Raw genomic sequence first — 26,937 nt, 5'->3', positions numbered from 1 at the left:
CATTTTTGTATAGAAAAATAAAAATAAATTGATAGATGATCACGGTCTGTACGAACTCTTATTGATACAGTTTGAGCACCATCTGAATGACCCGGATCTCTTTGCAGGCGCTGCTGTGTCCTTCATCTTTTATAGTTCACTGGAGAGTAAGATTCAATCTCAGCTGCTGAGCTCATGAAAGCTGTGTGCTTAATTATACAAGTGAAGCTTGTGTGCATGTGAACTGCCATACTTCCCTGAGAATAACGTTGCCAGGCACAGTGACATCACAGGGCTTTGCTGCTGCCCTTAAAACTGGTCGTTAACCACCTTCACAATACTGCTTTTGAAATTAAACAGCCAGGTAACACACACTTGTGTTATACTGCTCAGCACGAGGCACACACGGGGTTTTAAAAGCACTGATTATGTGCACTGACGCCTTCCTGGGCTGCTGTTGCCGACTGGCTCTTTCTGTTTTGGTACACAGCTGTTCTCTCTCAGCTCCTCTCTCCCTCCACGTCCTGTGTGCTGCTCAAGCAGGGGAGGCATGATCTGATGATCCCTAACTGCATTGGCCAGCCTCCTCTGGCACTGCCCCCTGAACCCACTGCACCACTCCCCCCACTTTTTTTTTTTTTTTTTGCCCTGTAACACACACACATATTTTACCACATGAGCTTTGAGCTATTTTCAGGTCTTACTGATCTTATTGACCTTACTGACAAAGCACTTTACACAGCAATCCGATCAGAAATTGACTCTGAGCAGTCACGTGATCCCATGACAGCAGAGATGACGCTGGTGATGGTTGGATGACTCCTCATGAAGTGATTAATGTGCTGCTCAGTAGTGAGAGCTGCTGGATTAAAAAAGTTACTGCAGGCAACCTGGAGAAAGAATTTGTCCCATGATTCTGATACCAGGAGACCAAATGATCCTGATTATAACCACCTGATGAAATACAAGGTGAAGTGTATGTATTCCAATTAATTTGGCATAACAGTATATCTAATATATGTTTGGTAAGGGTCTAAGGAGCTTGGAAAGAAGAATATTTCGTAATGAAGTATAAGTGAAAAGCGTAAAATAAAAATGAACGTTTTGTTTGTGCTTGTCCCAGTGGGAGTGGTCGCACTTGTGTGTGAGGAGGAGGAGGTTTACACACATGTCTGCAAATAAAATCGTGTTAATTCGTGTGAACATAAAGAAATGAGTCCACGAGCAAAGCATTGGGACGTAACTCGCATTACAACTGCGCAAAAGTGGAAACCGGATCGGGAAAATAGGCACCGCACGGTGATAGGACACTGCTGCTGTACACGTCACATAATGTTTCTTAAAGCAATACATGCACCGATAACGGGTGTGGCTAGCTGTGCTCAGGGACTGCAGATTTCTACAGCTTGATACACTCACCGACGTTTTGGTATCGTGTTTCTTCATCTTCCAGACGCTGTCACTACAACAAAATGTCAAACTCACTAAACTTAATAAAGAATTCCCGAATCATAAATGTGTTCCTTTTAATAATAATACATTTTTTTATTTCTTTTTTTAATCTAGCTTTTAAAAGAAACCCTGGAATGCAACCTCTGGTCCCCATCACAGGGACCAGTAGTGACCTGTAATGGAAATGGGTGTGACGTTTAAACCCATCATAACTCCATGTCATATATCCTCCTCTATGTCTATTTTAACATTTATTTCTTTAATTTTTATATCTCAATATCATTACATTTTTTTCTTGTTTAAAAAAAAAAACAGAAACACAAGTTGACTGAATCCAAAGTGTTGAACCTCATAACATTGTTAAATAATCAAGATTAAACTATCTGTCCAAAATAATAGAGATCATTGAGTAAGATCCTACATCTCCAGAGTTTCATGACTTTTGGTGTTCTTTAGACCAGTCACTGCAGACACAGCCCAGACAAACTGGAAGCTTCATGTTGCTCCACCTCACCGCCCGAATCAGGGTCTAATGCTGCATTTTGTTTTTCACATTTACAGTCTGTCAAACTTTTTCAAAAACTAAAACTAAAAAATGAGGGAAAGTGGAGGCAGGAGAAGCAGGTCCGAGTGTCAGGTGAACTGAACTTCAGGTAAGAAGTGATGACCTGCAGTCTGTCTGGGTCAGATATAAACCAAGTTTAGGTGCAGTTTATTTTCGTTGTGCTGACTTTTTACCGTCAGTTACAATAACTTGTACTAGTTAGCATGACAGAGTTTCTATACAGCTGGGTGGTGCTATGATGTCACTGATAGTGAACTTTATTTTATTCATAGGGTTAGTTAGTAGAGTTGCCAACTGTCCCGTAAAAAACGGAATCGTCTCGCATTCAGAGAAAATATTACGCGTTTCGTATTGAGCTGAAAAGGAACAGTTTGTCCTGAACTTCAGCTAGAATGAAAAAAGACGCAAAGCTGGAGTTATTCTTTGTCTTTGCTGCACAGCTGCCTCTTCTCTCATTCTCTCCCCTCCCTCTCCTGTTGCTGCTTCAATCACGAAACTGATCAATGATCAGCTGATCGGCTTTTCTCTCTTGTTTGTTTATCGCTCACTTTGTGCCAGAAACAGGAAACCAGCAGATGTCGCGCTAAACAACAGCAGCACGTTTAAGCTGATCAGCTGTTGTTAGAATTTATTTAATAATAATTTCTAGTATCAGCTGATGTTTGCTGGAGCCACAGCTGTAAAGCTGCTGGTCATGATGTCGGTTTGGTTATGTGGTGAGAGGGAAACATGAGGATGAAACTAGGAGATGTCCTTACTGGATCATCAGAGCTGTGATGGAGAAACAGGTTTACCTTTTAGGTGACATGAATGAGTTGAAGGGAAGTTATGAACAGTTTCTGAGAGACAAATAACACCAGGGTCCTTTTCTAAGTAGCTGACAGCTGGTAACTGTGCAGGGGCGAGGCACAAAGAAATACTTTTCTTTCTGATTCTCATTTAAAATTTCTCGCTTTTATTAAATAATTATCTGAATCTTACAACCAAAGTTTTTATCTGATGTAAAATGTATAGAAATCATACATATACCAACAAGACTGTCCATCACTGTCACAGCAGCGTTTGTTTTCATTCAAAGGCTTTATGGCTTTTCCTATAATACCTGGGGGGCCGGTCTCTAGTCAAAATGCCCATTTATGTCCCAGTCCAGCCCTGGCCGCAGCCAAAGCACTGAGCGGGCTCCGTCCATGAATGTGCTGCAGCGGGTTTTGAATCCAACAAGAAGCTGTGCTGCTGGTGATACATGATACAAGAATGCATAACTCTGTAGTGCCGACTTCCAATGTACCGGGTTGGCATGAATTATGTTTTTGTTTTTTCCTCTTGCGAAAACTTAGACAGGATTGTAATTCCTGCCAAAAAAGCAATTTCCGACATTTTCCAAAATTTTGATTGGCGACATTTAAACGATCGTAAATTACAAATGTTTAAAGCCAGAAACAATATTTTTGTCACAGGTAGAAACTGCAATCAGTTTTTTTTTGCAAAGCAACTTTTATGTTATTAATGAATGTATATATTTACATTCAACTCATTGACATGAAAAGATTTATTTTCCAAAAGAGATCGGACCAAGAGGGCAGCAAAAATTGCAAAAACATAAAACAAAAATTTACATAACAATAATTTCAGAATATTTTAAGTGGTCAAAAAGGCTGAATCAAATATAATGTAGAACACAGTATGTAAAATAACGCCGAGTCGTAAAGATACCCGCAAAACAGGCCATTTCTTTATTTTATATGTAACACCTTCGTAAACCCTGCTGACTGCAGATTATTTTGTAATCTGAGCAAACATAAAAAACACACCGAAACACCGGAAGTCATTCTTTGGCACAACACCGGTCACGACCCCTCTCGGTGATTTTGATTGGCTCTAAGTGGTCCGTTGAAGATGTGGAGTCTGCGCAGTAGTCACAGCGCCGAAATTCAAATTTGAACAGAAGCTGTTTGGTACAAAGAGAGAAGCTGGAGTCGCGCAGTTGTAGAAGTTTTACTTCAAACTGCAGTCGAGTTGTTAGAAAGTAACCAGAATGGATCCGTTTACTGAGGTGAGTCACAGGAAAACTTTACTAATCAGCCAACAACGGAAGAAGCTGCGTTAAAGTGACTGGATAGTGCACAGCTAACGTAGAAACCAAATGTTATAATGGTAGTGCTCAGAGAGCACGGGGCATTAGCTTGTTTGTTATTAGCTTTAGACGTTGACGTTTTTAACACGGCTGAAGAAAACATGTCACGTGTTTCTTTGGTCAAAACGACTACATGAGCCACAGAAGTATCTCATTTTAATGTCAGTATGTATGTGGCTGGAACAAGTTAACAAGTATTTCGCTCCTGAATGATCGTTATATTTAAGCGCTCCTTAACCTTCTGTGGACATCACATTTTGGGTTATTTAGACCAAAATACTCAATTTTGCGCTACAAGGGCCTGATATCCACTTACGAGGACATTATGCTGCTACTGTTCTATCAAAACTTTAAACGAATATCCTCATGTGGCTCTCATTTTTCTTAAAAACAAAAGTAAGGTTAAAAAAATCTGGTAATTCTTTGTTTTTACATTCATCGGGCCCCAATGTGACCAAATATCAAAGTGAAATTAAAAATGCTGCCGAGGAAGAGTTCGGGTCTTAGGAGGTCGTTAAACTCGCTGAGTGTCCGTAGCTGCGTCCAGCAGTCGGACCTGTTGGGCGTCAGTTTCTTTCTTTTCTGTTATTTTCACTCATGTCGGTGCTGCCAGCTAACTAACCGACATGAATCAGGTCTGATGTCATTAGAGTTTAAACCGCAGGCGTACAGGAGCGTGCGTCATTCTTCAGCAATGCTTTTCGTCAGCGCCTGCAGAGCTGATGTAGGGTGTCGTACGTGTCGGGACTTGCACAGCAGACTAGAATTAGGCCTTTAGTGCAATTGTTCATGGACAACGAGGTTATGGGTGCATTCCCGTTAAATATGCAGCAATTAAAATATGACTAGTAAGACAGCAGAATGAAACAAACAGGAGAAATGTAAGCGCAGTGTTAGAAACACGAGGGAAAGCAAACACGTTCTTATTATCTTTGGTTACTTCGTGTTTCTTTGGATGCGTTCACATGTTTCAGGAGTTATCAGCTCTGACAGCTAAAACTAAGAAACATTAGAATCTGACAGTGAGGGAAATATTTGTAACAGTAGTCAAAGAGAACAGTGAGAGCCCAAAGCTATAGGAGACTATTAAACACTTGTAAATGATCTTTGATGCAGAAACTGTATCTGTGAGCGGCGTCATCCCTTTAGATGCAGCAGCGTTGCCATAAATCCCTCTGTGCACCTGGCTTTAGTTTGTAATTTAGCTTGACTCTGTTTCACTAAAGCAGTTGAACACTACAGAGGTGATGTTTTATTAACAACCCAACTCTACCAAACTAGAAACTGTTGGAGCGAACTCGAGCTCGCAGAGAGAACCTCCAGAAGAAACTCGCAGAAAGAACCAATGCAGCGAACAGACAGGTGGTGAAAAGGCCTCGAGAGCCACTGACTGACACAAACATTGTGATCAGCGAGTCTCTTATTGATAAAGGTATGAGCCCCTTTAGTGTTTTGGCACTTTAACCTCTGAGCTGCAGCTGTCTTGTGTTTGCTTAAATCTCTTTATTGTTTTCAGTGCCCCAGACGTCCACAAAGCCATCTCCCTCGAAGCGCAAGTGCTCTGGAGAAAATGTCCAACCTGCAGCTGATGAAGAGAACCAGGAGCCGGTGATGCCACAAGCTCCTCTTCTCTCAGATCCTCCCACAGACAAAAAGCCCCCGGTGGGTCCAGCCAGCATCCGGCCTTTCTCCTCCTCGGAGAAGACTTCAGGAAAGCCTGTTCTGCAGTCTCAGGCAGTGCAGCTGAAAGCGGAACGCCCAGAACCCGACAAGGTGGCTGTCTGCACTGCTCTTGTTCCTCCAAGCAGAACAGAAGCACAGATAGGAGCCGCCGATCCAGCTCCTCAGAGTAACACAGAGGATCCAGCTCCATCTGCTGCTGGCATGAAATCACGCTTAAAAAACCTGGCAGAGCAGAGGAAGTGCTGGAACACCGACGGTAACAGTTTCCTGCTGTTTAATTTACATAGAATGAGTTTAAATTTACAGGAAGTTATTAACAGGACTTCAGGAGGGGGGGGGGACAAAATGATCAGAAATAAATAAAAATTAGTCTGAGACAAAAGATCTCCATCCTGAGATAACAGCAGCTGAGGGAATCTACATGAAATCGGCTCAACCAAGAAATGTGTGTGAATTTCTGTCTATGTAGAAAGTCCCAGATGTGGGATTTTTGATCATTTCTCACAGTTGCTGTAGTTTCAGAAACAGATCGTGCTGAGTGTCAGACTGATGGTACAGTGAGTCGGTCTTATGGCAGGTTTTAGTGACTGTGTGTAATCTGGTTTTAAAAATGTGATAATGGCAGTAATATCGTATCATAGGTCAGGTATTGTGTTGTCTGGTGATTCCCACTTCTACAAGCAGACAACAGGAGGTTGAAATGCTTTCTGATGCTGTCTATTTGAAAGAAATCCCTCTTATATGTAATGTAGAACTATCTAACACACTGTTGGCTCTCTTATACGTGATTCTTTTGGTTACAGTTACAGTTTATGACACCAAGAAGCATTCAGAAAAACAGATGTTCCATCTTCGTCCTCAGATGAGCTCTAATCCTGAAATTCCAGATAACGTCTGTTTTTTACGTGTGAATAAACGTGTAAAAGTGAAATAGTTTCTCCCTTTTCAGATGCTTGTGATGTACCTTCAGACTGTATTCCTGTATCCACGATAAAGAGACCGTTTGATGCCCAACCAGCTGCCAGTCCCTCTGTCTCCTCAGAAATTTCCCTTGGGAGGAGAGGCAGACTGGCCAACCTGGCTGCAACCATCGGTTCCTGGGAGGATGATCTCAGCCATGCTCAAACCCCCAAAGAGAAAGCAAAGGAGACGCTCGCTGCTTCGTCTAGTCCCAGATTTACAGTCAGAGGTGCTGCGGCTTCCAGCACTAAACCCAGCGTTTCGGTGACCAGTTCAACCGTGAGGAGCAAGTGCACGGGCATCTCCAAACAGGTATTCATTTTTTATCTTGTGCATAATCGCTTCACTATTCAAATTTTAGCTTTTCCTGCAAGGTTTCCTGGGTCACTAGAAATATATCTCCTGTATAAATAAACTGGCTTTCCATCTGTTTATTTTTCAGCAGGCTGCGTTTTCTCCAAGCCTTCAAAAAGCCGACTTGGTATCCAGTCCTCAGAAGTGCTCCAACCAGGGCGCTACAGTGTCCTCTATTCATCAGAAGACCTCGGTTGAGGAACCGGCCCTCTTATCTAGTCAGCAGAAGGCCAGCTCCTCCATGTCAGCGCTTCAAAGTCCCCAAAAACATCAGGCCCTGTCCAAAGGCCCAAATGTCTCCTGCAGCCCCCAGAAGCTGGAGCTTTGTGCCAAGCCCAGCTCATCTGACCTTCCAGCCTCGAGGGAAAAGGTTACTACAGGAGCTTTTGGTGAGTTGGACTGGAAAGCTGGTTATGATGAAAATTGCTCAGTGGCAGTGTCTGCATGTTTTGATATGGCCAGTTTCTTAGCACATCAGCCGGTTCTATTCACTTGTGTACCAGGGGCACCTTCCTACATTGTCATTTAATTGTCTGCTCAAATCAGTGTTGACACAGACCCATTAGTTGATTCTATCCTCCACAAGTTAGTGATTTTTACCATCTCAAATAGGAGTGAAATCTTTGCGGGAGCGCATCAACCAGAGCTCACCTGCTCGAGTCGGAGTACAGACCAGCGCTGCCTCTGTGAGTCCAAACACCAGGTCGGTACAGGAGAGACTCAGAGCTGCCCAGGCTACAAACACAACCACCGCTGACATCACTATGAGGCAGAAACTGGTAGGTTGATGTCATTCTTGGTGCTGCAGTTATGTTTTCCCCCTTATCCGAATAGCAGAATGGCACATTCTAATATCAAGCCTGCTCGTTTCAGGAGCGTGAGAGTGAGCTGGCTCAAATTTGCAGTCGCTTCCAGCAGAGGAGCAAAATGTGGAAGGACAAAGAAGGAGGAGCGGACACTAAGGTTGGACAGGAAGCATCAGGCACACAGAGTAAATAAAGTCTCCCAGCATTCACCCCAGTGAATTTTTCAAATGACGTACTTTTCAGGAAGAGGTCGTAAAGCCTGTTGAGAGAGAAGTGATCTCATCTGAGCCGCCGGATGAATTCCCTGCACCATGTAAGAAATCTGACGCACGCGGCGAGTGCGCTCCTTCAGGTATTGCATGACAGTCCCGAACAGAGCCCGAGTACTCGGACTACTGGCAAAGTGAAGCTCTCAGTTATCTGGTGTCGGGCAGATTATAATGTGACATATTGTTTTTAGTCACAGTGCAATGACTGCTGTGTGTTTGTCACCATCGGTGGTTCTGTTGGACCCTCAGCAGTGATTCAGTTTAACTTCAGATTTTGAGTTTAGGGTGTTGGTACAGCTCTACACAACAAAACAAACCATACTTCCTGATGACAATCTCAAGACTTCTAACATGGGTTTAAATAAACAGCAGGTCGTCAGCTGATGAGCTCCCCTCCAGTGTTGACCTCCAGCCCCCTGAAAGTGGCTGTTCACACTACAGATAAGTTGACTGAAGAGACCCCAGAGGAGAAAAGAGAAGAAAACGTGGACCAGTCTGTCAATTCTACCGTCATCAACGAGCTGTTTGGAGATCTAGAACAGAGTGAAGATCCCAGCGGTGATGAGGAAGATGCTTTAAACATCTCCTCGATGTCCCTCCTCACTCCACTGGCAGAGACTGTGGCCGCTGTGGTAAACAGTCCAGAAAAGAGAATGATGGTAAGCACCGACGAGTCCTCGTCCATGGAAATGCAGCGGTAATTGTTCGGTGATAATATTTTCTTCATGACTTGTGCAGACATCCACTCCAGCCAACTCTTTCATTATGAAGAGCACAACTCCCGACGATGTCGCCATAGCCAAAAGCTTCCAGACCTCCTCAGATGGAGATGGTGCAAGTGTCTCAAGTGAGGACCACAAGCTTCCCTACAGGTAAGCGTTTCCTCCGTGCAGTGCCGAGATGCTTCAGAGCCGTCTGTTTTCACCGTCTCACTGAATGTTTGTTGCTGTGTGCAAGTATCGATGCATACAGGTCAACCAGGGTGAAGAACACCGAGAGGCCCAGTGTGAAGCAGGTTATTGTGAGAAAAGAAGACGTTTCTAAGAGAGCCGAGGAGCCCCGAGCATCCAGCCTGTTCAGTGTCAAACAGAAGATAAAGGTTTACATTAAACTTGTTCCATACAGGATTTCAACTGGTAATAAACTACAGTCTGATCTTACACACAAATCTACCTTTTGTGTAGATTCTGACAAATGAAATCAACCTGCAGCAGACGGTTATCTATCAAGCCAGCCAGGCACTCAACTGCTGCACAGATGAAGAACACGGGAAAGGCTCGCAGGTGGAGGCTGAGGCAGAGAGGCTGCTGCTGGTGGCAAGTAAGCACATCTCTAATGTTTCCTTAGTCAGCTCAAGGTTGTTCACATAGCACGATCACAGAGTCTTGAGTAAAGGAACACAAATAAAAATACACATAGTGCTAATATTTAGTTTCCTGTATAAAATGTGCACAGACCTTCCCTGTGTCGATGTTGGAGTTCCACATGTCGGTGTTTAGAAGGTTAACGAGGGACATGGTTTGGCCCAAAGATATGACTTTGTTTACGTTTGATGGCCTCAGGCGAAAAGAGAGAAGCACTGAAGGTGGAGCTGGAGCAGCTGAAAGGAAATCCAGGAGGAAGGAAAGAGGGGCCTGCAGCCCCGCAGCCGATGGCCTCCAAAGGCTGCATCACCCTGCAGGAGCTACGCCTGCCTCTCAAGGCAGACTTTGTCTGTTCCACTGCCAATAAACCAGGTACACGATCCATAACTCTACAGTTCTCCATGTTCTCCATTAGACCACATCTCAAATGAGTGCTTTTATTGAACTGTTATTTGTCAGTTTTAAGAATCTTCAGTCAGAGTGAAATCCCACAATTTCACACTAATGTTGTCATGCTGTTTGTTTCCATTATTTCAGAGTCTACCAAACATTCATTTTTCATCATGATCAGGGCGGGAGCAGAGAACATTGTGGCCACGCCTTTAGCCACGACACACCGTGGCCTGAGTGGCGACACCCTCACCTTCCCCACCAAGTTCACTATGTGAGTCAGAAGCAGTTAGTGGAGGCACTGTTGGCCTTCAGTCACACCGCTGTGGTCACTCATCATTTCAGCACCTCTGTTGTTAAACACTATTAACTAAACTTAATTTATTTACTGATTGCTGAGGAGAATCTTTGACTTTCAGATCTGACGTTGACAGTGGCTTTGACATCAGTCTAGAAGTATACTGTCTGGTACGTGTCCTCGTTCTGCAAGTACTAACGCTGTATTTCTGTGACACCGTCTGTTCATAGTCTTCTGTAAGTTTCTGTTTTGCAGTGTTACTGATGGTGCACAGTGCTGTTCCCTTTCAGGTGCAGAAACGGGAAATCTGCAGTGACAAGAAGAAGAAAACCAACAAGTCGAAGGTAATTCCTGTTTTATTTTACTTTTGTTGTTTGCTGTTGGGATATGTGTGTGGCTGTTCTCACTTTACTCTTTAAAACAAATGTAATATTTCTTCATCTTCCTAGGCTATCACTCCAAAGAAGTTCCTTGCCATCACTGTAAGTATTTAAAAAAACTAAAACTTTAAAGGAAAAATGAGAAAAAAGCTCCTTTTTTCCACATGTTAATTCATTTATTCTTCTCCTGCAGAAGACGACACAGACACCAGGTATGTGACACTAAGGTTTATACAAACTGTGCTGTGAAGACTATTATGTAACAAAGTGTAAAAGATACAGAGTGATGGTCTCAATATAAGCTTCAAGGAGAAATGAGCTTTATTAGGTCAGATAGAGGTACTGGATGAATCAGTGATGTTGTTCTCACTCTGTGGATTCTGTTCATTTGGGCCGTTTTAAACAGGAGAAACATTTCAATACTCTTCCAGGTGACGTCTTTAGTCACAGTGTGACAGCTTTTGTGTGGAAAGTTGTATCTGAGCAAAACCAAATGCAGATGTTTAGCTATAATGCATGTCTGACAAAAACAAATGAGCCAGAGTGGGTACACATCACCAGTGTTTTCAAGTCAATATATTTCTAAAGATTCTTTTGACATGAAATTCTCACTAGATGTCAGTAATGAGGCACCTTTTTATAGGAACCAGCTGAGACGCATTTGCACCCAGTAGCAGGGTTTCTAATTACTGGCAGATGTCTGGGGGTGTGTCCATGCCTTTTTGCATGTGTTCAGTACTTTCCCCCTGTGTCACTTGTCATTATTAAGCATAATGTATGTTGTTGCAGTTGTGGCCAGTCCTGGAGGCCCCAATGCGGTTCGCACCAGTAACTTTGCTCTGATTGGAGCATACAAGCTCACCCTGGCTTCAATTGGGAAGACCCAGTTTCCTTTGGAGAAGGTATGAAAGCCCCGAGTTCATAGTCCATGTATATCCGTCTCCATTCACACTGTTACAACCATGGCAGTAACATCCTCATGCATCTGTAAACTCAGTAATTATGTCAGCCTGTAATTAAGTATTAACCATGACACACACACACACACACACACACACACACACACACACACACACACACACACACACACACACACACACACAGTGTTTCCATGTCCATATTCACCTGTAGACTGCACCACTGTTTTTCTCCCACATGTACTGAAATCGAATGATTGTCATTTCTTATTTTCCCAGTAAAATATAAAGAGATGTGCAGTGGCTCATGACTTTTGCATAGTGCTGTATGAAGTGTTAGCCTTCCATTCAGTCTGCCTGCTCTGGGTCATAGGTGCCATTCCTGTGCCCTTTGGAGGGCCACATCTACCTTAAGATGCACTGTGAAGTGGGCTCAAAGGTGGAGGAAAGGGGCTTCCTGGTGAGTATGGCTCATGAGGCTGATACTGGCCTTAATGTGCTGCTGCTACAACTATTCTTGAAGTCCAATCATCTGTCTTTGTTTTTTCTTACCACAGACGATGTTTGAAGATGTTAGTGGGTTTGGAGCTTGGCACAGACGATGGTGCGTCCTGTCAGGATACTGCATCTCCTACTGGACTTACCCAGACGATGAAAAGAGAAAGGTAACAATGCTGCGAGCCAGCAAGCAAGTTTGTCTGTTACTCTACATTCACGTGCTGACTAATATGTGACTGCTCTAAACCTGCAGTAACAACTGAAAAACATTAAATAGACGGTGCCAAAGTTTAAAGAATAAAATGTAAGCAAAGACTGAACAGGGTTGTTCTACATCTCGTAGAATCCCATTGGTCGCATCAATCTGTCCAACTGCACAAGTAAGGCAGTGGAGCCAGCCAGCAGAGAGTTCTGTGCCCGACCCAGCACGTTTGAGCTCATCACCATCAGACCACGGAGAGACGATGACAGAGAAACGCTTGTCAGCCAGTGCCAGAACACCACGTGTGTCACTAGGTACGTTTCCACCATATGGACAGGTACTTACTCCTGAAGCGTGGCTTGATGACAGTCAACATACTCTGCTTGTTTTCCTGTGCAGAAATTGGTTGAGTGCTGACACCAAGGAGGAGAGAAATCTGTGGATGAAGAAGCTGAACCAGATTCTGGTGGACCTGCGGATGTGGCAGCCAGATGCCTGTAACAGACCGCTGCCCAACTAATCCCTTTGTATTCTTTGGACTGCTGATGATGCATGGCTTACTAAGTGCAATATACTATCATACCAGTTGGATATTTGAGTAGGATCATTGATCACAGGAGGTGAAATAAACATCCGACACATGCTAGAACAGGTTTTTCTGCATTGACGTGGGTGTTGGCTTTTTATATATCTGATGCATAAGCCTGGTTTGATGTGCTTTGGCTGATGTTGCCACGTTTTTACGTTAATGCTAATATTTAATATGCACATGCTGCATGGCTTTAAAACTTTTGGTTTCAGTGTTGAAATTTGAATGTGCGTGGTGTTCAAATTCCTCTGTCTCTAAATATATACGTGTGTGCGCGAGTGAGTGTGTACATGTGTCCATGCTTTATAACCCCCTCCCCCAAAAAAGTATTATGTTCAATGGAGATAACTGGGGAGCCGATCTGTTACATATCCTGCTCTGAAGCCTGAGTCTGCATAACCAGCATGCTGCCCATGTCCCAGCTGCCTGTCTTAACCTACTGTGCATGTCTGTGGAAGAGAGAACCAGGCAGGCACAGGTAGAACATGTCAGCTCCACAAAGAGCTCCAGACACCAGTGTGATGCAGCAGTGTTTAACCACTGTGCTTCCATGTTTCAGTTTTCTTATTTTTAATTCAAATGTAAAGCTTCTGTCAGATATAACACATGGCTCATCTACACAAAGAAATTGAGGGGGGGGGTTAATTTAGGTGACAGCTTTGACCCCTCAGCTGTAAAAGGCTGATGAGAGCTTGTCACCCTGGCAGGTGGGCAGGCAGCATGGACATGCATATGAACACAGTGACGTAGGAGTTTATACGATCGGTATAACTAGTGTAGTTTGAATCGCAGCGACGTGGAGGGGGGGGGGAGGTTGAGGTCACTTCACTTGTGACAGTAACTTGATGATTTTAAAATTGATGCCACCCGTGTATCTACCAGGAAGCTGGGGGCAGCATCAGCAGCCACCTTTTTCAAATGTCATTTTATATACATGTTAATGAGTCTCAGGTGTAACAGCAAACTACAGAGTGCACGTTTACCTCTTAGGTACCTGTTAGACAATGCAGAGTAAATAAAATAGTCTAGTGACCTGCAAATAAATAACATTTTCAATAAAAGCACTTTTTTAAAAGCAAATGTTGATAAATGCAACCTGAAAATGGTCTCCATGCATCATTATCTAGTTATCTCTTGTTCCATCCTTTTACACTGATTTGGTAAATGTGGCTGTTTAACAATGTACGCTAGAAGCTTTATTAAAAAAAGAATGGACGGGCTGTTTTACATGTTGCTGTGTAATTATATTGAATGAAAACGGTGCTTTTTTTACCTTTTTGCAATTTGGTGCATTAAAAAGAGTATTTGCCCCTTTCTGATTTCTTGGGGTTTTCCACAGTTGTCATGCTTGTTTCAGATTCTCAAACTAAGTTTAATAGAAAAAGAACTCCAGTAAATACAAAATGCAGATTTAAATGATGATTTCCTTTATTGGAGAATAAAAGCTCCAAACCTTATTGGATAAAGTCAGTTCCTAAACTGAATCACTGGTTGGGCCTTCTCGGCAGCAAGAAGTGCAATCATGTGTTTGTGATAAACGGCAAAGAGGTTACACAGCGATGATGCAGGAAACAAGTGACCTCACTGAGATAAACAGTTCTGTCGTGAAAATAAAGTTTCCACAGGACTCTGCAACCACATAAATACCGAAGTACATCTTTAATGGCTTACATGAGATTTCAGAGTAACAGCCATGTGTTGCTAACAAAATGCACTTGATTACCTGATCATCAGCAAGTGTGACCTATAAAGACAGCTTTGGCAGTTGGCTGGTCTAGATCGTGCACCTCTCTGCTTTTGTAACCTGACACATTAAGACAGCTGCTGCAGCTGGAACATCATTAAATCTACCATCGTAGATTTAATGATGTTCCAGCTCAGGAGCCCCGGGCGGTCAAATACCTTACAATGTGTCCTGAGGTATTTAAACAGGAGCAGTATGTGCTCCTTTGTGCAAGGAGGAACAGGATGAGCACTGCCAGAGCCCCACTGACCACCAACAGGGCCTCTGACCAATCAAAGAAACATTCATCAGGCTAAATTTGAGCAGTCCATATAAAATGTGTTCATGCTGAACAATATTAGTTTTCTTAGCCTTTTCCATAGATGCTTATTATGGAAAAGGCTAAGTAGAAAAGCATCAATATAAATACCACCCAGAAATAGAAGTAGCTCACATTTAGTTTCTATTTTAGCACGATAGACTATTTTAGCATGACCCAACCCTCGCCCCCTACCGCTGCTGCACTGGCACGGCCTGTGGTGCTTATTGTGCTTAGGTTATGTTCTATGTGCAATAGTTACTAAATCCATCCAGTCGCTTCTGCTTGTCCTTTGCTGGAGCTGGAGTCTATCCCAGCTCTCAGATTTAGTTACTAAATTGCTCAAAACTACATTTTTAATTGTTTTATTAAACATGTCTTTAAAGGCTAGAAATTTTTAATCAAGCTTTGCCTTTATTTGCTAATATGGGACAATATGGATTTCTAGTCCGTTGCTCACTGCAGAACTCTGGCTTCACTAAAGGCTTTGAGGGCGTTATTAGCTTTAAGGCATGCAGCTGAGTTATATCTGGGAGTAAAACTTCCTCTGATGTGTCACTTTGTCCTTCAGAGAACCCACAGCATTATATGCACTATATACTATTACCTAAATAATCGTGATGTCTCGTCATGTAAATAGTGCAGATATTAATTGACACAATAAGCAATCAAACTGCTGGCCTAACAAAAGATGCAGATATTCCTTTATAATAATCAACATAGACTATTCTCCCATTCACCACCCACATGTGTCTGTCTTCCTCCGCTCGGTGACACACCTGCTGGGAATCAAACTCTGGTACTTGGTGATTCTGTTCTCAGACATTCAAGCTACAGACACCAGCAGCCACAGTCAACTGTCTTCCAGGAGCCAGAGCAGGCGACACCGAGGGAAATTTATGACCCTGTGGACAATATCCTGCCTTGTGGGTCAGCAGTCGAGGACAGGGGGAGTCAAACCTCTTATTTAATGGGGCATATCTCTGTGTGACTTCAAGTGGGCTAGACTAGTAAAACAGTTACTGGCACTGAATACCCAGTGTAGCACGCCATTCCTGTACAGTGCCAGGAACCTACTCTCTGTGGCAGTAAAGAAGGCAGCATGAAAGCTAAGTCTCACGTGTTAGTGGTGAGCCGTGTAGTTAGAATGATGGAGCACATTTTCTAAATAGTGTGATGTTGGAATATATGGTTGAAGTAGCTCCAAAAGCAGGAAGGCAACACTGTGAAGTTGAACTGAAAACAGTTTTGCCCCCTTTATACTGTCTAGAAAAAACATTTCCTCTGCCTGAGCTGCACTATAAAGCTGTAAGTACGAAGTGTGTCAGCCACAGAGCGAAATGAATCTGCCCCAATTGCTTCACTGTTGCTGAGCTGAGCTGGCTGGAGGCAGCGTGGTGGCACATGAAAAATGGGACAAGTCAGTTTTGTGTGTCACAAAAGTGGCTCTTTTTAAAATCTGGTTAAATCACCATAGTAAGTAATGCTGAACATACAACTTGGGATACAGTAAGTTAAATTCAGAGTTCTGGTTCAAAGCTAGCTGGAAGCATCACATTTTCTCACCGGTCCTTTGATTTCGTGAGTATCTACTCGGTGATGGGAAGTTGAATCTCTGATTCAGTTGCATCAGTGTGATGTTGATCTTGGTTGCAGATCACCGGACCAGCTCTTTATTCTATATTCGAGTGTGGTGACAGTTTGACCCTCCAGTCTACGTCTGTTTTGTGGACTTGGAGAAGACATTTGACCATGTCCCTAAGACGGTTCTAAGAATAGAAAAAGGTATTTTTTACTGGTGTAATTGCAGTTAAAAAAATGCAGTCTCCTTTTTTCTGCCTGTCTCATTTGGTTCTTTAGCCGTCAGAATTGATGTCTGAAGGCCCACAAACATACCCAATGGATTTACTTTACCAAGTGGATCATCACGGCCTTGCCATATTGGTCCGTTTAATCAACTTTTTTGTTATTATTAATTTAATTTAATTTAATTTTCAGTTGTTACAGACGGGACAGACATGGCTGGGGGATAGGAAAGGGAGAGAGAAAGATGAAGGAAAAGAAAAACAGAAGGAAGAGGGACAGTGAGAAATATACAAATGTCCTGGATCACCTGTTGAGAGAAAGAAAAGAGAGCAACATAATAAACACAGCACCATCGCATTAATCTAGCTAAGTGTAAATAACAGTAAATACTATATACTGAATGTTGTTGTACGCAGGACCGACAGTACACAATGTGCTTTGAGGTAGCAACAGTCTTCTTTATTAAGATTACTTATTGAAAAACGCTGAATAAGTATTCTTGGTGTGTGTTCTTTGTTCTACTACATTTCAGCAAATGGTGTTGGGAAAGCAGCAGAGTACAGTCAGATATCACGCAGTACCATCTGGAAGCCATTTAATTGGAAACAGCTTTATTATTCAGCATGCCGATGATCCCGAACACACCGGCAGTGGAGTAAAATCATACCTAAAGCCATTATTTACAAATAGAGGAAACAGGAAACATTGTTAAGCCTACCAAAGTTTCTCGAAGAGTGCACTGACGACTTATCTGGGAGGTCACAAAAGGACCCTGAACATCAGCTAAAGAACTCCCGGCCTCACTTGCCTCAGTTAAGGCCAGTGTTTATGATTTTACAATATGACAGAAACTGGGTAAAAATGGTGTTTATGATAGAGTTCAGAGGCAAAACCCACTGCTGACCGAAGAGAACACAAATACTTAGAGTGTGTAAACCAGGAGAATAGATGAGCTTTTAAAACTCTTGCGATCCATGGTGGGCTGTGTAAACTTAAATCTACATGAAGAGTGACTGCATTAGTGTATTAATACCATACTCTTTGGGTGTATAAGACACATATCATGTCATGTTCTTCTTCTGCCACATGGTGGTGCTAAACATGTTCTAAGAACTTCTCCAGCTTCACAGAGTTAAGTCTGTGACAGTTTTTAGAGCAGGGCTCTGTGCTGTAAATGAGCCTTTTTACATGTCATGTCCACTTTAAACACAGTCGGTAGGCTGTCATTCAAGCATCTGCAGTTTCCTTCCTCCACAGCAGTATCTGCCCAGCACCCCTGTGTATTTTCCATTACACAAAGTAGAGCGGCGTGCCAGGTCAAGACTGCCTTTTCCCTTTGGCTGGAGGGTGACCGCCGGCAGTAAAACACTACTGAAGGTGTCATTTGTTTCTACATAATCATACCAGTCCTGGGCTTCTTGGTCCTGGAGTTTCATTAATGATGGATTAGTGAAGACACACTGTTGGCTGCAGCTTCTCTATCAGGTTCTACGTGTGTGTTTAGACATGAGGTCAAAATGAGGTTGAGAGACGCCACCACTTTTCTACTTGTATCTACTCCAGTCGGCTGCCTGCTAAGGACACTGGAGGATGACTGTTACTGAGGGCATACTGGTCTCCAACCATTACAGTGTTTTGAATCACTTTCAGGTCAGCTAATGTGAGTTTGAGCTAACTCAGGGGTCACAGTAGCAGCACCAGTGGCTAGCAGCATATCTTTCATAGCCGTTCCTCCAGTCTTTTAAACAGCTGAGAAAAAAAGACTTTAAAAGCATGGCCATCCATGTTGGGGTGTATACTCAGCAGCGGAGAGGGGTGCAGGGTTGAGGTGGGACGTTTGAAAGCTGTGTGGACTTCTAATCTGATTCCCAGTCAGCTCCAACTGTGAACGGTGTAAACTGCAGTTTTCAGAGCTGAGAACAGGATACGGTGATAATGTAAGAGGAACCACTCCCTTCCTTGCTTCGGTTTCCTGAGAAGAGTCTGGCTGCCTGCCGACAAGACCCCACCCAACCAACCGTTTAGCACCGAGTGAAGAGATAGCAGGACCATTTCTGCAAACTGCCAACTAACAATTTTGTGTTCATCCAGCACGTAGTTCAGATAAAAACACTTTCAGATTATCAGGACAGATATTTGACTTTCGTGTGCTTCAGAGCAACTTTCTATTTTACTTTTATTTAAAAGTATTTGCCCCCTTCCTGACTTCTTATTTATTTTACATATTTGTCACACTTACATATATATTATACTCATAATATTAGGCAAAGATATCCAAAGTTAATACAATATTAGTTTAATTATTTCATTTATTAAAGAGCTATCTGAACCCTGTGTGCAAAAAGTAATTACCGCCCCTTATTAAACCATGAATGAACTGTGATTAACCAGAGTTTTTGAAAAGCTACACTCAGACCTGATGAACCAAGAAATCACAAAGTCTGATAAAATGAAGTAGCTAAAAGATCCCATAAAGCAAAAGACAGCATGTCCTCGAGCTAAAGACACTCAGGAGCAGTTTAGAAACAGAGTCTTTGGGACTTCATTGAACCATGGTGAAAGCCGTTATCCACAAAGGAGTGGGTGACCCAGTTAAAAGTCAGATGTAGTGGTGGTGGTGTGATGATCTAGAGGTGCCTTGCTGTTTCAGGACCTGACCAACGTACTGTAATTGATGGAACCATGAATTTAGCTCTACAAGAAAACCCAGCTCAGTTCATGCCCTGAAGCTTGAGTGCACTCGGATTATTCAGCAGGACAGTGACCCAAGACAAACCAACAAGTCCACCTCGAAATGGTACAAAGAAAACCATCATCAAGGTTTTGGATGTTTTGAAATGAGCTTAAAACTGATCCAGATGCTCTGGAATGACCATGAAAAGCAGTTCGTGCTCAACAATCCTCAAATACGGCTCAACTGAACACTTCTGTAAAGACAAGTGGGCCAAAACTCCTTCACAGTAGTTCCAAAGACTCATTACATTATTTCAAATGCTTGATCGCAGTTCCTGCTCTCAAAGCTGGCACAAGCAGTTATTAGGTTTAGGCTAATATTTTTCCACACAGTGCATGTTGGTAGCTTTTCCCTTAGTAACAAATAAAAGCAAGTAAGCCCACCAGCCTCAATAAATGAAATAATCCCTTAACACTACATTTTGTATTTACTTGGGGCATCTTTGTGTGAAAGATTTGTATGACAAACATGCCAAAAAAATAAAAATTAGGAAAGGAGAAAACACTTTTTAACGGCCCTGTTTAACCAACGGATTTACAAATGTACTTTTATTAGTATAACTGAACACATGATGTACAATTCCCTTCCTTTGAAGAAGTGGAATCAAAGTCGTGTTTTATAGCAAATAATTGTCCATCACGGTCATCCATGGGCACCCCGACTTTGGATGCAGTCCTGTAGTTTGGTGCTACACAACCCATTTGCTTACACACAAGGACACACGATAACACGTTTACCTTCAACAGCACATGTGGTGCAGCTGGAACCAGTGACACCGAGTTTGCTTCTGTTTTCCCCACAAAGTTACCAAATTGTAAACTTGTAAAGCCTCGTTAGGCTACCTTTGAATAAGCGAACAAGCTCGCGTTCATAGCACTGAGACGTGCAAAAGCCGGTGGCTGCGAATCCTTAACTCAATCAGTAAGAACTGCTCAGCCTTTTATCTCACTGACAGTTACATACACCCAAACGCTTCGACGCTTCCACTCTGATCATGTTAATCGATGTCCAAAAAAGTACTTGAGCATTACTTTTTAAAAGTGTATTATTAATGCCTTACAACAAAAATTCCAAACATGAAAGGAAGTAAAAAAACAAGAAACAATCACTACTCACTGAACATGAAAATAAATTCTCAGATGACGTTTAACATCACAGTTTTTATCCAATGTTAGCAGCACTGACAGTGGCACAGTAATCACAGGACGGGCTTAGACGTTACAACAATGCAAGTAAAGCATGTGGGTCCAGTCTATGTTCTGCAATACAAGGAGACATGACCCTGAAGAACTTAATAAATGAAGAAATGTGGCTGGTGACCTGAAAACGAACATCTTAGCAGCAATGCAGATGACACTTGCATATCAAAAAGTATAATGCTGACTGATTGTCATCTTACTCCAAGTGTGACTCTGACTTCTCACTGTGGTTTTTTATGACAGTAGTTATAGTTGTTAGCTTTAAATATTTGAGCACTAACGTCAATTATTGACTACATTTTGTAATATAAACTAATATCAGAGAGTATATAAAGCCCTTTTTTGGTGCAGTTGATTGAAAAGCAGCCTCATGCTAAGAAAACAACTCACATGAGTCACATTTTGGTCTTTTGACACTGCTGTCAAGTGAAGAATCAGATTACTGTTATGTTTAAACAGTAGCCAGATGATGAGAATCAATTAGTGTAAGTGTACTCTTGTCATGTCATCGAGACGTGTCAGCAGGAACACAGGCGCACCTCTGAAAAATAGCTTCTATTCAACTGTAGCGATTGTGACACGTGACGCTGTTTCTAGGAGTCAGTAGTGATTCTGTACTTAGTGAGTCGTTGTCAACTTTCAGAGCTTTGGTGGAATATACACGATCGAGACTTATTTGATTGTTTTTAAGTTGGTACAGCGCATGTTTCAACAAATAAACACAACAAAAGCTTTTTGTCCTTCTTTGAGAGTTCGGCGTATTGCTGCACTAACTTTAGAATGACTGTTTGCATTCAGAATCCATTGCACTGTCCTCAGTGGGAGCACCGGCTAACTTTAAGCCATTTCAGTTGAAGGAACAGACCCAAACAAAAAGGGGCAACTGACAGAATGGGTATCACTGTTCCAGCTAAACCCAGTGTTGTATTCAGCCGTACTTGTGCAGCTTTAGATTCTGCTCATAGTTTGTAGTTCCTCTACTAGCACATCATCTCTTCCTCTTTTGCTGCCGCAGCACCTTTCTCCTCTTCATGATCATGGCATGGAGCTTCTCCAGTCCCTCCTGCAGCCCCTCGCCGATAATGGCACAAGCAGGCTGAAGGTGCCAGGGTGTGGCAGTGTTGAGCTCACCTAGAGACAACATGCTCTCCATCTCAGGCAAACTAAGAGAATTGCGCAGGTCCTGTTTGTTAGCCACCACAAGGACCGGCACACCCTGGTTCTCTGCCAGCCGTGTGATTTTGTGCAACTCTGCCTTGGCTTCCTCGATGCGCTCGGCATCCACCGAGTCCACCACAAACACAATGCCATCAGCACAGCGCGTGTACGAGCGCCACAGAGGCCGCAGCTTCTCCTGGCCGCCTACGTCCCAGAAGTGGAAAGACGCAGTCCGACGGCTGCCTCCAAGAGACACTTTGATCTTCTCTGTGTTGAATCCCTTGGTCGGGACAGTGTTCACAAACTCATTGAAACGCAGGCGATACAGCACAGTGGTCTTGCCTGCACAGTCCAGTCCTAGAATGACAATGTGAAGAGCCTGAAAGCAGGGGAGGCAGGGGAGCAGCGAGCGATGATCCGACAGTCCGTTTCCCATCTTGGCACACAGACCGAAAGAAGTTGCCACTAAATATTCCCGAGGTTGATCTTGTTGTGAAAGAACTGCAGCAAAAGCTAGAATGTAGAGGAGAAATGCATGAGTCAAGGCATGCAAACACACAGCACTCTGTTACTTTACAAGGGCACAAACACCCAGGAAGTGAATAAACCCACACACCCTTACATTATGCTGACACTGAGGACTGAGCTCGGAATAAAACAGCAGGGCGCACTTCAACGTGTGACTCGTAAACAACGGGGAAGGAGATCTTTTAAATTCCCCCCAAATCCATCCGTCACCTCCATGGACAGATCAAAACCGGCCTTTGTGTTTTTTAAACTGAGCACACTGACATGTTGCTTTAAAAATGTGTTGCTTGGCAACCGACTTCTTTATGCCGAAAGGTCCGTTTCTAATCTATAAATTAAAATAAATCTTACGTTACTAACAAATCGACATGTGCTGAAGAACTGGGCTCCCGCGAGGTCGCTGATGAACACGTTTCCGACGACAAGAAAACTGCGTTTCTATGACTTTATGCCCGGTTTGCAGCGGCCGCTCCCGCCCTGCTCACTGAAGGTAGACACACGGAGACGGCGATAAGTGATGCGCCACCAGCGCTTCATTAAAACCTAGTATTAAGAGTTAGCCCGAACTGAAATATGGCAAATCAAGATTGATGAAACATCTCGATCTATATCAAACACTGCGAATACCTTTAGCTTGTTATCCGAGGAGCGGCGTCAGTTTGTGAGCGATCCAAATGGAGTCTGGCGTGCAGTGCTGTGGGTCCTGTGTTACAGACCTGACTCGCTTGCAAAGCCAACAAGTGTTGGAAAAAGCAGTCTTAGCGCTTTGGGCCTTTTATGCACGTTTACATATAAAGCAGCGTTAGGTTAGCGTTACATGACAAAGCAGGCGGACATCAACGCAATTTGCTTCATTGAGGGGAAATTAATTTGAGCTGTCTCTGGGGTTGGATATGATTTCCCGGCTGTTATCGCTGTTTTCTACAGAAGAACGGATCCGTCACAGTAGCAGCGTAAGAAACGTACCTCGACAAACGATGTTAACCCATCACAGCTGGCAGTGCGTCCACAGGTTCGGTCACCCACCGCTGTCACCTCCTCAGACGCCTACAACTACTACTACCTCTCCATTCCGCAGCGGCGCTAAGACCACTAGAATAAACACCACCATTTCCGCTTTCGCTTTTCAAAATAAAAGCACAGCCGGCATATTTGGTTTGGCTGACTTCCACAGGCTTCGAAGCAAATCACGTAAAAGGGAAGGGCTCATTAAACGTACCGATACAAAGGGTGCTGTTGTTTGGAAGGGTTTGAAATAGGAAATTATATAGCTTTAGGTTTCCCCATAATGCATCATCCTCGTGTAAAATCTTATAATCATACAAGAGCTGCGAGTCCAGCGTCAGTGGCCTATTTATACGATTCCCCTCGTGTTGTACGCCCACCACGGGAACATTCGTCAAAACGGGATTGTAGTAATACTTGTAGTAGTAATGGATACTAGTGATATTAAATGTTTATACTATTTCAGAGTTACTCGGGATTCATTCCATGCACTTTATAGTCTAATTATCATGAACCTCAATTTTTCCAAAGTTATGTAACACTGTTAATTTAAAGTCATTTATTTATATATTTATTTATTTAGCGACTCACTTCGCGGTTACACTCAAACCCGGGACTGTGCATCAAAGAGCACGTGTCGGTCGAAAGGTTTCTTTATGCATTTCTTTATTTATTTATTTGGAAGAAGGCCAGTTTTTCAGGTTAGTTTTCCACACACAGTGGCCTAAATTATGTTGAAGGGTTTAAAAATACATTATAGACGGGATACACATGGACAGGTCGTTAGTCCGCCGCTGGGCTAGACGCAGGGAGGCAGACACATTCACACCTCTGGGCAATTACGAATTAACATAATCCTTCTAACCGCGTGTCTTTGGATTGTGGGAGGAAGCGGGAGTATCCGGAGAGAAGTCACCGGGCCCCGGGTGAAAACATGGAAACTCCACACAGAAAGGACCCAGACAGATGGTGGATTCGTGCAGTAGGACCTTCTTGCTGTGAAGCACCAGTGCTAAGCCCCATGTATACAATTTAAAAAACAAAGAAACAACTACATTGCTTATTTTAATTTTTATCATATTGTCTCCAGCCCATAAATGAGCAACTCTGCTCTGTGGATGAGGTTGAGATTGCACGTGCTTTTGGATCAATATGAATGTCGTGGCCAAATATTGTTTATTACATGTTTTTAATTATATTATTATAGGCATAGTTGGTGCTTGGAAATGTAAAATTCATCTGGGGGCATACAAACATCTACACCGGGCCTCGTGTTCACCCTCTGGTGGTGGAATTGTATCATTCAGACTGTGACTACTTGCATACATGGATGGAGAAACTAGAAGACTAAATACACCGAGTCTGCCACGCTTTTGTTTCAACTGTTGTAAGAAGTGGTAACAATTCACAGGAAATGGATGACTCTCATTCACACAGTAAATATAAAGCTACCCAGTACACATCTTGCAAGCACAGAGCAGCCAATACACATATTCAGAGCAATGCATTTGCATTTTTTAAAACTGCTGTTTTTGTAAGTTTAAGGGATTCAGAAGGACCGATACAAAAACAGATGGCAAAGAAAACTTTCCAGTGTCCTGGCAGATGATGATGCATCAGGAGGTGTAAACCATTATGTATCACTGCCTGCACCGTGGATGTGTCAAAACAGACCAAAGAAGAACAGAACGCAGGAACTTCCAACATTTGATTATCTACTTTTATTATATAGCTCTGAAGTTTACATGCTTTATTTCAGCTGCACAATATTGTCAAAATCAGGAACATCCTTCCAGAGAATAATGCCCTGGACTGCTGAACTAGAAGATGACACAGTAGCCTTCAGTTAATCCAATATGCTGCAATAAGAGTACTAACAGGGATGAGCAGAGCTAGTATCGCTTCATTTGAAACCCTCAGCTGGCCAAGACTTCATAAACACTCGTAACATTATGCACGCCATAAAAACCTTTAATTACTGATTACTATCAAAGCAAGCTGAGTTGTTTCAGCTGGTATGAGAAAGCAGCTTATCGTGCAGTGAATACAGGACTGTTCCCATTAAAGGATTTTAATACAGACTGCTTTGAATACAACAAGCCTCTAAAGTTTAGAGGCTTGTTGTATTCAAACTTTAGGGAAGAAATCTACCACTGACAGTACACATGTAGATATATATTTAAATTGTGCTGATTATAAAGATGATAATATTTCTGTGTTCTGGTGATTTATCATGTGAATGTTTTAAACATTCAGAGACTTCACGCTCCTGGTGATAGAGTCCCAGTAGGAAGGGTCCCAGGCCAGGAACCAGCCTGTGAAGTTGGGAGGTTCATGGCCTTGTTTCACCACCACCACAGGAGTCAGCTTGTCACGCCCCCCTGGGTCAGACTCAATGTACTGTTTGGCTGCAGAGGAGACAGTGAGTCACAGACAGGAACCTCAAACAAAAGTTTGTTGTAGGATGAATTTTGTAGATAAAAATCTAAAAAATAATATAATTAAGGGTTCCCATCAGCTGTTAGCTATTGTATTTCAGAACAGGTTCAAATAGTCTCTTTATTATTCAAAGATCTTTGAATATTACTATAGTTTGTCTCATGCTACTTAATAACATTCTGACTAAAGTCAAAAGCTCACCAGATTTGAGAGATTCAGCTCTCTCCACCTCGTTTGCATCCTTTCCAATCCAGACAAACACCTACAACAGAAGAGTGCGTGTGAGGGGTTGTTCACTTTGTCCTAAGATGTCTGTCGTGTTCTACAGTTGAGTACCTGGTCCCAGACATCCAGCAGCATCACGTCATCTTCAGCTAAGTCATCCTGTGTGAAATCTCCTGGAACCTCTTCAATCTGCATACAATAACATTTAAACTCAGCTACATTTCAATGATCAGTGTTTAGCACAATGTGACAAAAGTTGAATGAGGATTAGAAGCTCAGAATGTAGGTTTTAATGACACGGGACTGTGTTATAGCACAACTGTCCCACCTGACCACATGGGGAATGTAACAGGTAACTGAAGTGCTGGGAATAACTGTAACCTGTGTTATAAAGGCTGCATTTATTATTTAGAGGAGTGTTTAATGATATCCGGGTCTTACAGTTTGTTTAAATGCACTACACCAAATGTGCTGATTGTCTGACTGGAAAATATAACAGCACATAATTACTGGTGAAGCAGCTATACATGATGTGGGTCTTATGCTGTCAAGGGCCTATTTAACACAAGTGACTGACATCCAGAAGTCCTACCAGTGGCTGGGCAAAGCTGGACTGAAAGACAGCACAGAGGCGCTAATCATGACCCATAAATAGTTCAAATGTGAGCCTCCAACTAGGAATGATTGGATAGTAAGCAAAGAAAACTGTCCCTCCAACTTAGTTTGTTACATCTGTGGGAAACTGTGGCAAAAGTAATACAAACAAAACAAAAAAAATGTCATTAGTCTGATAAATAATATAAATTCAGGTTTTTGTTTTCTCATTTTTATGATGAGCGGTCTAATAAATTTGTTAAGCACATAATTTGGGGGCGACCGTGGTTCGGTTATATAAATGCAATCCATTATTATTATTATTATTATTATTATTATTATTATTATTATTATTATTATTATTATT

The 26,937-nt window shown here is 42.6% G+C and overlaps 3 protein-coding genes across 9 annotated transcripts in view; 1 reads left to right on the top strand and 2 right to left on the bottom strand.

The window, feature by feature from the left end:
* Positions 1-3,883: 3,883 nt before the first annotated feature.
* anln (anillin, actin binding protein) lies at positions 3,884-14,159 on the top strand. Of its 4 annotated transcripts, none has more exons than XM_013911241.1 (23): positions 3,884-4,049; positions 5,412-5,562; positions 5,647-6,069; positions 6,763-7,085; positions 7,219-7,516; positions 7,740-7,906; positions 8,001-8,090; positions 8,177-8,285; positions 8,572-8,861; positions 8,941-9,074; positions 9,160-9,301; positions 9,387-9,522; positions 9,765-9,938; positions 10,104-10,230; positions 10,376-10,424; positions 10,545-10,598; positions 10,704-10,736; positions 10,828-10,846; positions 11,424-11,536; positions 11,925-12,011; positions 12,109-12,216; positions 12,393-12,565; positions 12,651-14,159. In XM_013911241.1, exons 1-23 carry the CDS (start codon positions 4,032-4,034, stop codon positions 12,769-12,771), a joined length of 3,339 nt encoding a protein of 1,112 aa, XP_013766695.1. In that variant the 5' UTR covers positions 3,884-4,031; the 3' UTR covers positions 12,772-14,159. The 4 variants fall into 4 exon arrangements, with proteins under 4 accessions (XP_013766695.1, XP_013766698.1, XP_013766703.1 ...); XM_013911244.1 differs by having other exon boundaries at positions 7,216-7,516; positions 8,575-8,861; XM_013911249.1 differs by having other exon boundaries at positions 3,885-4,049; positions 6,856-7,085; positions 7,216-7,516.
* Positions 14,160-19,953: 5,794 nt separating this feature from the next.
* On the bottom strand, positions 19,954-23,404 carry arl4ab (ADP-ribosylation factor-like 4ab). Of its 4 annotated transcripts, none has more exons than XM_005720896.1 (2): positions 23,274-23,404; positions 19,954-22,292 (listed from the first exon to the last, which is right to left on the bottom strand). In XM_005720896.1, exon 2 carries the CDS (start codon positions 22,213-22,215, stop codon positions 21,610-21,612), a length of 606 nt encoding a protein of 201 aa, XP_005720953.1. In that variant the 5' UTR covers positions 22,216-22,292; positions 23,274-23,404; the 3' UTR covers positions 19,954-21,609. The 4 variants fall into 4 exon arrangements, with proteins under 4 accessions (XP_005720953.1, XP_005720954.1, XP_005720955.1 ...); XM_005720897.1 differs by lacking the exon at positions 23,274-23,404 and adding an exon at positions 22,935-23,195; XM_005720898.1 differs by lacking the exon at positions 23,274-23,404 and adding an exon at positions 22,396-22,566.
* A 1,610-nt stretch (positions 23,405-25,014) lies between these two features.
* Positions 25,015-26,937, bottom strand: part of scin (scinderin) — a 30,117-nt gene continuing 28,194 nt past the window's right edge. The window contains exons 14-16 of the mRNA XM_005720895.2: positions 26,088-26,165; positions 25,953-26,013; positions 25,015-25,720 (exon numbers count right to left, since the gene is read on the bottom strand). Of these exons, the coding sequence (XP_005720952.1) occupies positions 25,557-25,720; positions 25,953-26,013; positions 26,088-26,165 (303 nt within the window). The 3' untranslated portion in view covers positions 25,015-25,556. The remainder of the gene's footprint in view (positions 25,721-25,952; positions 26,014-26,087; positions 26,166-26,937) is intronic.

This window comes from Pundamilia nyererei, unplaced genomic scaffold (assembly GCF_000239375.1).
Source record: "Pundamilia nyererei isolate P.nyererei 1_Seehausen unplaced genomic scaffold, PunNye1.0 scaffold00003, whole genome shotgun sequence".
Lineage (NCBI taxonomy): Eukaryota > Metazoa > Chordata > Actinopteri > Cichliformes > Cichlidae > Pundamilia > Pundamilia nyererei.
Note: the sequence above shows the minus strand (reverse complement) of the source record. Positions and strands in the feature narration are given on the sequence as shown.